The following is a 12,059-nucleotide window of genomic DNA, read 5'->3' on the forward strand; positions in this document are numbered from 1 at the left end:
CTTGGCTGAAGGTAATAAACCTCAGTGAAGTCAAGCTGAATCTGCAAAGTGCCCCTGAAATGTCCCTGTGGAGGGCCCAGTGGATGCCATGGCATTGCATTATCTGGGGTTTGCCAGCAGCCAGGCTGTCCCAGGCTGCCAGTGCTCTGCTCAGGAAACACTTGGCTTTCTGAGCTAAGAGAAGATGAGCAAACAAATAGAAATATTCTATTTAACCAGGGGAAATTTCTTTTCGGGTGTAACAATGAGACCTCAAGGAATAATCTTAAAAAGGTCAATCATGAATGGGTAAGTCCTTTTATCTAATACTGCTACAGTATTAGTGCCCAGACACCCATTCCTGGAGAGATGAGATGTAACACACCCATCTGAACAACAGAGCAAAGAACAGACTTAACACACAGGAAAATGGAGGGCTAAAGTAGTTCTTCATTCTCATCACTGTTCAACAGATCAACTGTGTGTGTGTATTTTAAATAATATTTAGTTAATAACATGAAAACAATAGAATTGCTATTTGTTTCAGGCTGTGGTATAAAATCAAGGTATGTACAATCAAACAAGGCAAATTTATCAACCAGAGAACAATTAAATGCATCACAGCTTCAGAGCAAATCCAGGTAACATCACAGGATGTGGGAGCAATCAGGAGCATTCCAGTTGTGTAACTGAGGACAGATGATGGGCTGCAAATCTTTACTCTCATGATTTGGAAGAAACAAACAACCAAGCTGTTCAAAACTGAATTTTCTTGGCTGAAAGTTTAAATATGTTCTTTTTACACAATAAACAGTATTTATGTACACTGAAATGTGCAAACCCCACCTAACACTTGACAAATTCAGTCCTGTGAAGTGAGCAACTTATTTAGAACCACTGAGACAAGATGAATATGGAATCCCACTGTGTTATTTTAGCAGCAATTTTAAAGATGTAACACAACAGGTTTTTTTAGCTCCTGAATGATATACAGTACTATCCAACTGCTTGGTTATTGCTACTTCCCTTTCAAATCCCATGAACAAAATAGAATACAAGTGCAAGAAGCAAAAAGAAAGGAGAAAAAAGAGAATAAAACAATTCTTCTTCTCAGTGAGGCAAGTCCAGGGAACAATGGGGAGTATGACAGAAGCAGACCAATAGAAAAGGGTCTGGAATAACAATTCAGATTAAACTGACTGAAACTTTCGTATGTTTGTCTGGGAGAAGCCAGAAAGTGGATTTAAAAGTGTATCTTTAACATGAAGATAAAGCAATAAACAATCTAACTTTGAACTTTGTTTCCTGCTTTGGGAGAGGACTTGGCCAGATGATTTTCAGAGATCCATCAGAACCACTCTCAGTTATTCCACAATTTCTACTTACATAAAACTTGAGCAGAGCACCATCTGAATTGCAACACCAGGATCTTCTTCCCAAATACTCATGAGCTGTGTTCAACAGCATAAGGGAAGAAGGCAACATAGGGGTATCAGGACTCACTGGAAGAAAGAAATTGGTAAATATTAAAGTAGCACAGAACTGAGTTAAATCTGAGTCAATGCTTCAACTGGCAAACAGCTTCCTCTCTGGTGGAAAGTGATGTTTGCATAGCCCTCTCCTCCCTTCAGCCAGCAAGGTAAGACAGCAAACAAGTATTTTATTACTAATACTCCTTAGCTAGATGGTAAAGAGCTCAGGTGCAACATGTAAAAGTGAAGAAATAATCCACCTTCTTCTCCCTGGTTCTGCTGCTGCTGGCAGCAAAGGGACCGAAAAGCATCTTCCTCATGCTGGATGATCCTGTGCAGGATAATCCATGGAAGCACTGAGGACACATAGGGCTCTTTTGGCTCTTCCTGGACAGCCATGCTGCAGTCTATGATCTAAGAAAGAAACACACATTATACAGACAAAGTGATGGAAACACAGGTCAGCTGTGAATCTTCCCCAAACAACCCAAAGTTGGCAGCACATTTTACCCCAAGGAAATAATCTAAAGTTGAGTCTCAGCTTCTCACAAGTGACTGTAAAAATGCTAGAGGTAAATCAACTACTAGGGGAAGAGATTATTTGCCCTACTCTGATATTCCTCTTGCACCCCCATTTTCCACCTAGATGTGTCTCTGTTAATATCCTATATGAGCAATTCATAGTGACCAAACACACAGCATCAATTCTCAGCATTACTAGGCCTCATTACTGTACAAGAAATTTCCCTACAACCCAGATCCAGAGGAACTTACAAAAATTCCTGAATTCTAGCACAGGTGTTACAACAACTGTTAAAGACCAATTAGAATCATTAAAGATGCTACATAAATGATGGGCCTGAACACTCTGTTCTCCAGAATTCCATTACATTTCATAAAACATACAACTTTACACAATAAGAGTATGATTCTGTAAGTAGTGAGGGCTCCTTGGCTTTTACAGAAGTAAGTGGGGATTTGAGAATTGCAAGCACATTGAATTTTGACATTAACTAGACCTGCTTCTTAACAGAACTGCCATTTGTAAGTCTGCCATTTGTTACTTGCACTGAAAACACTCATTCAGTTTTGAGGTTTGAAAGTACCTTCTGTAAAAGGCTAAAATTAGCTGCATTCATAATTCTAGAAGTGATTCTAGAAATTCACATTTCACTCTTCCCCTGCCCTGTTCACATCACCCTCTCTGTTTTTACCAGAAAATCATTTCCTTTGGCCAGCACTTGCAAGCAATTCTACCATGCCTGTAAGGCTTATGGGGCCTTGCCCTCCAGCCTGAAGCACATAAAGGCAAGATCAGAACCAGAACTTACAGGCTACATCCAGGCAGCTCAGTCAATCTTCACATTATCACTACTTCAAATAGCCTAAAACCCCAGTGCTGGGTTATCTTACCACCATATTTGATTGGTTTAGGCAGCTTGGTAGTGGATCTAGCACAGGTGTGTGCTCAATGCAGCTCTATCACACTGCAGACAGAATGGTAACACCCATCTTCCCAAAAATGTAACAGCAATGTAACCAAAGGCACCACCAGGAGTGGGTGGGAATTCAGCCAGCAGCTGCAGCCTGCCCTGAGTCCTGCAGCCTGCCCTGAGTCCTGCAGCATCCCCTGAGTCCTGCAGCCTGCCCTGAGTCCTTCTGCAGCATCCCCTGAGTCCTGCAGCCTGCCCTGAGTCCTCCTGCAGCCTGCCCTGAGCCCTCCTGCAGCCTGCCCTGAGCCCTGCAGCCTGCCCTGAGCCCTGCAGCATCCCCTGAGTCCTGCAGCCTGCCCTGAGTCCTGCAGCATCCCCTGAGTCCTGCAGCCTGCCCTGAGTCCTGCAGCCTGCCCTGAGCCCTGCAGCATCCCCTGAGTCCTCCTGCAGCCTGTCCTGAGTCCTGCAGCCTGCCCTGAGTCCTGCAGCCTGCCCTCAGTCCTGCAGCCTGCCCTGAGTCCTGCAGCCTGCCCTGAGCCCTGCAGCCTGCCCTGAGCCCTGCAGCCTGCCCTGAGTCCTGCAGCCTGCCCTGAGTCCTGCAGCCTGCCCTCAGTCCTCCTGCAGCCTGCCCTGAGTCCTGCACCATGCCCTGAGTCCTGCAGCCTGCCCTGAGTCCTGCATCATCCCCTGAGTCCTGCAGCCTGCCCTGAGTCCTGCAGCCTGCCCTGAGTCCTGCAGCCTGCCCTGAGTCCTCCTGCAGCCTGCCCTGAGCCCTGCAGCCTGCCCTGAGTCCTGCAGCCTGCCCTGAGCCCTGCAGCCTGCCCTGAGTCCTCCTGCAGCCTGCCCTGAGTCCTGCACCATGCCCTGAGTCCTGCAGCCTGCCCTGAGTCCTCCTGCAGCACACAGCACACCTCCTGGTGCCAGGCCATGCCTTACCTGGATCAGGTTGTTTGTTAGGCGCACCAGGCTCGGTGTGACAGAGGAGTCTTTCAGGATGCTGTTAACTGAGGATAATGAAGTATCTATTCCTGTCAGCAGCTGTGTTACTGTAGCAACCCACTCCTCTTTAGCAGAGGGTGCTGTCATATTAATCATCTGCTGAATTGCTTCATTCAAGGCAACATCTGAGCATTCAAAGCATTGCTTGTAGTCTTTCAGTTTGAGCAGGGAGTCCTAGGGAATGTAAATATGAAAAAGATCTATTATAACAATGAGGAGTTTATTTTAAACATGAATGCACAGCAGGGCAAAGCAAAACACTATACTCAGTAAATGTGATGATTTCAATGAAATGAAGCAACAACTTTAAATGCAACATTAAAAGGACAATAGGAGGTGCATGGATCCTGGATGACAAATACACAAGTAGGATCCAAACACAAAAAATCATCACATCTTTCTGCTTTAATAAAAGATGCAAGGAAAGAAAATAGGAAAGAGATGGCTGTAGGGCTGTAATTCTAATGATCTACAGCTGAATAAAGCCCTTACAAGAAACAGGGTTTGGATCTTTATGATCTCGGGCTACCATTTCATTACTTCATAAATAACAAAGTAGCAACTCTAAGGCCAGTGGAATAGCAACTTCTGATCTTTCTACTCTGAAGAGGTTGGGTCACCAGAAACCATGGAAAATGTAGGACTGGGTTCTGTGCAGTTAAAAACCCATCAGTCTTTTTTTCTGCAAACTTTTTTCCCCCAACTAACCTAATATACTCAGCTGAGCTGAGCTCATTAATACACTTATTATACACTTATTTTTACAGTGTCAAATGGTCTAACTCTACAGCAATTATACTGCATGTATCAACAGCTCCTCATTCATGCAGGAGAGAGTCTTTACAGCATAAAAATCATTCATATGCTAGATAACCAAGTTTCAGAATGGTTCTAAGTCACCATATAGTCAACAGTAGCATGAATTCATAAAATAACTCAGGAAACTCAAGTTTCTGTTCATTCCATGGAGGCCTCAACATCTTGCATCTTTAGCCATACTCTCAGTCAGCAAAAGCTGGCACATTGCTAATGATGTCAACAAAGCTGTGATCTTCAGAGCATTCACAGGTTTGGTTCCATGCTTGGCTTTGTAAATTAGACTCACAACTGTTAACATCCACTCCAGAAATCCTTCCCTCCTGTTTTCAGGAATAAGTCTTAATTCCTTACTGAAACAGATTTTGAATGAAACAAAGCAAACCTGGAGGAGAAGCAGCTGAGCTGGTCTCTCAGGTATGGATGTGACAAACTCCAGGTGTTTGGCTCTGCCATACCCATTGAAGCACAAGGTTGGCCTGAGCAGATGCACCACTGCATTATAGTCCCCTGCCTCATACAGCCGCTGGATCTCCTCCAAAGACTGGCATCTCTCCAGGGATTTTAGGTTCTTTTCAATCTGCAAACATCACAGATGATACAATCTTAACTTTTGTTTTCACAGATATTTGACTACTGACACTTCTCCCAGCAGTTTAGCTCTCAATGGAAAGGAAAGGAAAGGAAAGGAAAGGAAAGGAAAGGAAAGGAAAGGAAAGGAAAGGAAAGGACTGATTCAATAATCTACTGCTGCTTTAATGCATGCAGCTGCTTTAATGTTTTTCTTATGCATAAAAGCAATCTAAAAATGTACAGGACCAACAGATACAAAAAGTGTAGTTTTTGAAAAAGAGAGGGTAGCCTCGACATAATATTCAAAATACCAAACCCTCACTCTGAGGTGCACTAAACTTCCCTCACAAATGAACTAATTCACAGGTGACATTTGAAACTGGGAGAGATGGAGTGTGAGGGATGGAAGAGGGAACACACCCTGCAAATGAGCTCTCACCTCTTCCAAGGACACCACAGAATCCACGTGCAGGTTGGGCAGGCGGATCACGATGCTGCTCTCACTGCCAGCCTCAGCCTGGCTGCTGCTGGAGCTCTGCAGCATCTCAGTGCAGATATCATAGTTTTCAAGAGCTTGTTCCATGTCTCCCTATGGAAACAGTACAGAGGAAAACAATCAACCAAAAAAATCCTACAGTTCTCACTGCAGAAAGTCTCCAAAACTTGTAGAAAATGGTTAAATTTATTGCAGGCATTGCCAGTGTGCTTGCTGCATGTCCTCAAAAATTATAACATAAATTCAACTGAATAGCTCAAATTAAAGCAAAAATATTTTAAAATATCTTACCAATTATTTCAATAATGGATAAAACAAATCAGAAAAATGGAATTCAGCCTGCATAAATTTGTAAGATTGGTCTGGAGTGCTAAAATCCCTTTCCTTTAAAAAGGCAGAAGAGTAAACCAGCAGAAATAACTCTTCCATTTGTGCAAATTAAAACACTGAGTAAAGAAACATTCATCTATTCCACAAAGTGAATGAATTCTACTTGCTCTGTGTAAAGTAGTTACTGAAATTGAGATGTCAGGAAGGCATGCACAGGCAAAATACAACTCTGCATATCACAAGGAAAAAAATGCCAGTAGTTGTATAGGAACTCTCCTTTTTCCTAAATAACTTTATTAGAAAGGAATCCTTAGATGCAGGGGAAAAAAAGGGGAAGGACCAAGTTAGTTCACACTTATGAAACTGACTCACATAACTAGTTGACACCAGATTTAAACATAATTATTGCATTAAAAAACCCTCTTTGATGTCCTGGGAAAGCAACAGAGAGGAAGAAAAAGACTGGGATCAAATAACATTTCTTTCAAATTATTCCCTTAGTGATAGGCTTAAAACCCTCTGCTTCAAAATTTGCATATTAAATTAAAAATCTTCAAAAGCAGAACCATGCCACCTTGAAAAAGCAGAGGGAACAGTAAAAAAAAAAGAGTCTGTTTCAGTTCAATCTGAATTTTGGTGTTCCTGAGACTCTGATAGTGTCCATGAATCCAGGCCCTCAAAAATCTTATGTTCTGCAGCTCCACAACACTATTCTAAGTAACTTTAGTACAAATATTGTTTTTAAACTGAGTACAAGTTCATTTAAACAAAGACATTTATTAAACATATCTGAATATTTGCTGAGCATGTGAGACCTCCTACTTCATTTCCACCTCAACCCTCAGGGGAAGTTAATTATATTTAGAAGCAAAATGAAATCACTATGTTTTAAGCTGATTTTATCCACATGCCTGAAAGAGTTGAGATTCCTGAATCAGCTGCATCCGAACAATGTTTGTAGGGGGATAGAAGATAAGAAAATAAAGATAGTGTAGAAAGTAATCTTACCCCTAAGGAGCTGCAGCTGGGCCAATTATCAAAGCTTAGGAACAGGCCTGACTTTACCAGGCCACAGCTGTAAGCAATGAGAAGAAGATGCTATAAAAGAGTGGGGGTGGCTCTTTTTGAAAAAGAGAGGGCAGCCTTGACGTAATATTCAAACTACCAAAGCCTCCCTCCTTCACAAAGTAGCCAAATGGAGTCAGTTGGTTACTTTGTAAATATTACTTGAGGTAATATTCAAACTACCAAAGCCTCCCTCCTTCACAAAGTTGCCAAATGGAGTCAGTTGGTTCCTTTGTAAAGAATAAAGAGCCAGGGCTCTGAGGAGCTGCCCACGAGAATCACCAGGAAGGTGTGAAACTCTTGTGATAAGGACACAACAGCATGGAACCCCTGCAATAAGATGACCACATATTGACTTGAATTTGGGACAAGCTGTGTTTGTTAAACCAAAAATGGAGCCCACCTGCAGTGCCAGAAACCGAGCCTTGAGCCAATAGACCCGAGTGACAAACTCCATCCAGCCTTCCTCAAACAAATCTCGCTGCGAGGATGCAAATGACAGCTGCAGCAGGTCTCCCAAAAAGTGAGTTCCTGGGAAGTCAGGACCAAACTTGCCATTCACAGAGGCAGCAGGACAATTTCTTGGAGAAACTGCAAGTCAATTAAGTACATTTTATCATGAAGTTACAGCATGCCACGGAAAGAGTTCCACATAACAGAATCTCAAAGGTCTGATCTGCCTGAAGGCAAACAATTGATAGAGCAATAAAACACAGATCTGAAAGATATTGAGACAAAATAGCTCCAAAATCCAGTGAATTCCTGGAAACATTTCTCCATACACTCCCAGTGTTTTTAGAGTCTGAAGAAAATTTAAGTTCTCACCTGTAGAACTCTTCCCTTTTGTCAGTAGCCACTGATCTAATTGCAGCTCCATGCAAGAAAGGCTCATTATCATCATATCCTTCAGAAAAAGTAAGGAGATATCAAAAGAGTGTTCACAGCAAGAAATACATTAAAAGAAGCATAAATTTTAAAAAAATCACTACATTTGCAATTTACTTCAAAGAAAGCCTTCATCTTGTCCTCTTGGGATTTCTATTCCCAAGCTGTATCTACTTCTTCTGCCTGAAAGGTGCACAATAACTGCCTGAGGTGTACAGTAACTGACAAATCAACAGGTACAAAGCCAAACAATACTCAGAACCATTAAAAAAGAAAAATCTCAGTTCATGGAAGAAGGTCAGAACAGCATTGCCTGATGTTAGAAAAAATTAGTCATCCTTACTTTTTAATTTGGCTGAAATAAAATTATATTAAATTGCCAATTCATGCCAAAAGCACGATTCCAGAATATAGCAGTAGCACTGACATTTGAAAAATAAGACAAAATTTAAGAAAAGTAAGCAGTTATGCAGTAATAATGAGAGCCAAGGGAATACATTTATAAATATATTTACATTTGTTTAAAGAAGGCACGTATATGTGAAATATATACATAAATAAGTCACAGGATGTATAAAAATTTAACATCTGCTACATAGAGGCACTTTTGTTTGTTTTGCAAATGGCATCAATGGAACACAGCAATTTTCATAATTAATATTTCATTTGCAAAGAAGTAAAAACACTTGATCTGAAAAAAAATTTCCAGCTGAAGTCATACCAAAGGCAAATAACTTCCAATTGAATACAGACTGCTAACATTAAAAAGATAACATAGGCTGGCTCAGTGGCCAAGAATTATCAGAACTGGATTTATAATTCAAGAAATAGCATCTTCAATCATTAATGTGGTTAACAGTAATGTAAAGAACTTATTGTTTTCTCTCTTTGCTTTCAGGAAATTCCAGATTTATAAAGGTAATAAAATGGTGATGCTGAGGAGGTGGTTTTGGTTTGTTTTTGTTGTTGTTTGGTTTTTTGCTGTAAATTTCAGGTTATCTTCAAACTAGAGAGTATTTATTCTATTTAAAGCAGCAATGCTGACCCTCAATCAGCCAGTGAGAACAGAGCAGCCTCTGTACTGACCTGATGACAAAACAAAACTGTGTCATGTCAGAAGAAAAGGAAGGAGGGGAGGAAAAGGAGCAACAAGAGAATAAAGGGGTAAAATATCTCTGTGTTTATTACCTCTCTCTGGGTGTCTGTGTGCATTCCACACAGGTCAGAGCTGCATGTAGCATCCCCCAGGTGTGCTCAGCTCACAGACAGCTCCAGGAGCTGCAGTGCACCCAAGTTTGGGACAGTAACCAAGCTGGGACAAGCAGGGCTGAGCCAAAGCTGTGTCTGGGCACTTCAGCTGGGTACTTTGGGCACACCAACATCAGGACAACAGCAAATATGGAATAAGGAAAGGTGCTGCTCTACCTTGATGTGTTGGTTACTTGAGTCCCTCAGGAGCGGGTTGGGGAGGCTACTGCTGTGCTTCCTCCAGCTGTTATAGATACTGAGCACCACCTCACACAGGCCAGGAGGCCACTTCACCAGGAACTTCTGGCTGATGACTTTCAGATATCTCATCATCAGCTCCAAGATTCCACCATTGTTCAGGTTATCCAGCAGGAACTCATGAACATCCTGTTTTTCTAGAAAGCAGATAAACACAAAGGCCTACATCTAAGGTTGAGGCAGATCATAACTTGAAAGAATTAAGTTTCAACAGTGTTTTGGGCACTTATATCACAGCAGTTCTGCACTGCATATGTGCAGAATTCAGTTACTGTATTCCAATGTGTTTAAATGGAAATTCCATACAACAGGGCTCCTGCACACAGGGATTGAGCAATTCCCCAAGACTTAAAAAATTAGTACCCACTGAGATACTTCTATGCTATAAAATTATACTTTTAAAAATACACTTCTGTATCTTCTAGGCATGACAGGAAAATACAGAATATAAAGCATACAATATGGCAAAACCAAGGAAGAAAGAACAGGGGTTATAATGCAATGCCTACCAGACTCCATAAATGTTGTAGAATCAAATGACATTCTGTGTGGTCCAAGATGCTGAAAATTCTCCTCTTTGATCTCTGATTGCACCTCATAGTTATTGAAAGGGTCCTCCTCCTCTTCAGGGTCTAATTTCCTTAATCTGTGTGAAAGGGGGGAAAACCCACAATATCAACAAAGTCCTCATTCTTTCTTTCATTACTATATAACATCTAAATATGAAACAATGTTAATTTTAACAGTGAGAATATATTACTGAAACAAATTCAGAGATTTGCATCCAGTTCCTTTCATCCAAATCAAGATTACTTTACCTTATCCATTTTGATATGTGCATTGTCCACTAATTCACTTTAACAGTAGTAAAAGCTATTTTTTAATTTTTATTTGGTAATTTTTACTAAAAGAAATATTATTACATTTATCAGAAGATAATGCACCACATCTGCTTCAAAAAAAACCAAAACAAACCATGGAACTGGTAGTTTTAAGGTTGGGGGGTATCAATCAAACAAAATCCCAAACAGCTTCATGTCTGTGATCATCTCCCAATGAAAGGTGTTCAGTGCAGTACCTGGAAGGAAGGAACTTCACCAGCAGCTCTTGAAAGTCAACCTTCTCCTCTTTCTTACACTTGGTGTTCCGAACTCTGGCAGATCTCCTTTTGGCTGTTTCACCACTATCTTCTGTAATTCTTCTTCTCTTCACTCCTTTCTTAGATTTATCACCTGCAGATATGTCACCTAAAAACATAATGAAAAAAAAAAAACAACCCAAAACCTGACAGGTTAAATTGACAAATAAAAAGTGAGTAATCTTTTTTATTTTTAAAAACATAATTACACAGCAACACTTGAGATTCATTGGTTTCCTTCTGAAGACAGTGCCAAAAAATCTTGTATAGATTTCAAATAAATATAGCTGACAGCTTGGTCTTCTCAGCTTCTTAAAGTGACATATGAGCAGAAAAATAATCATCTTTTTGTAAAACAGCTCATTCATTCTAAGGAGCTCCCAGCATGGAATTTTGATATGCATCACTGCTGGAATGGAGTCACAATTTTTCTCATCCTAAAGACTGAAAAACTCAAGTGTGGGGTAACAGCACAAAACCAGAAAAGTTCAGATACTCCTTCAATTTCTCTATCAGATGTTATATATATGCTGAAAAGCTCCTGACTCCACCAACATGCAGCTGAACAACAGCATGTCCCAAAGAATTCTGAAATGTTTTTTATACCCAGACAAGTAGAAAAGGTATCTTGAATCTTAGATTGAAGTACCTTGCTCACCTACAGGAGCTCCCGGCTCCAATGAACTCTGGCTGTGACTTGGGAAGTTGGGTGTGGTTGGAGTGTAAGGCAATACAGGATCTGGCACTGTCACCACTGCATTGGTGCTGACAGGAGTTGGCTGAATCACACTGACAGGAGTGGAGGTGGGAGAAAGCATCAGATGTTGAACTGGGTCTCTGTACTCGGAGAGATCAATCCTCTTGCCCAGACTGGGGCGAGGAGGATCACATGTTGTGAGGTGCTGATACATGGCAAGCAAGGCTTCTCCTAAACACTTCCACCTGCAAGGGAAACACAATGGCATCACAATATCTTCACTTCTTGTCACAGTATTTTCTATATTATGGTTACAAACCTAACAGCATTCAACATTGTTTTTTCACTAATAGCTCAGAGATAGCAAGAGGAGCTTCTCAGTGGGACAGCAATACACACCTGAGTGTCAGAAACCTGTCCCATCACTCCAACATTTCCTCTAAAAACACAAGGTCCATGCAGTAGTTGCTGAGGAAATTACTTTTTTTTAGCTTTTGGTATAGAGTAATGTCAAAGAAAATTTTCAGGTTCTACATTCAATCAACAACACTAGAACTCATCCCTATTCACAAGAAGAAACAACTTCTCAGCAATATGAACTACATGTAGAGTCCATTAATATTCCAGAAAAATGTGTGCAATACAAAAACCAAACCCCAATTCTTTATGC

At 41.0% G+C, this 12,059-nt stretch overlaps 1 protein-coding gene across 3 annotated transcripts in view; it reads right to left on the reverse strand.

Moving 5' to 3' along the window:
* CABIN1 (calcineurin binding protein 1) overlaps window positions 1–12,059 on the reverse strand; it is a 121,537-nt gene that overhangs the window by 102,830 nt on the left and 6,648 nt on the right. For 2 of the 3 annotated variants that reach the window (XM_077187723.1, XM_054645692.2), the window contains exons 10-20: window positions 11,342–11,634; window positions 10,633–10,801; window positions 10,064–10,200; window positions 9,474–9,691; window positions 7,989–8,067; window positions 7,567–7,754; window positions 5,712–5,861; window positions 5,085–5,279; window positions 3,821–4,057; window positions 1,712–1,865; window positions 1,366–1,481 (exon numbers count right to left, since the gene is read on the reverse strand). In XM_077187723.1, coding sequence (XP_077043838.1) covers window positions 1,366–1,481; window positions 1,712–1,865; window positions 3,821–4,057; window positions 5,085–5,279; window positions 5,712–5,861; window positions 7,567–7,754; window positions 7,989–8,067; window positions 9,474–9,691; window positions 10,064–10,200; window positions 10,633–10,801; window positions 11,342–11,634 — 1,936 coding nt within the window. The remainder of the gene's footprint in view (window positions 1–1,365; window positions 1,482–1,711; window positions 1,866–3,820; window positions 4,058–5,084; window positions 5,280–5,711; window positions 5,862–7,566; window positions 7,755–7,988; window positions 8,068–9,473; window positions 9,692–10,063; window positions 10,201–10,632; window positions 10,802–11,341; window positions 11,635–12,059) is intronic. The other variant, XM_077187722.1, reaches the window with a different exon arrangement.

Source organism: Agelaius phoeniceus, chromosome 18 (genome assembly GCF_051311805.1).
Source record: "Agelaius phoeniceus isolate bAgePho1 chromosome 18, bAgePho1.hap1, whole genome shotgun sequence".
Taxonomy (NCBI): domain Eukaryota; kingdom Metazoa; phylum Chordata; class Aves; order Passeriformes; family Icteridae; genus Agelaius; species Agelaius phoeniceus.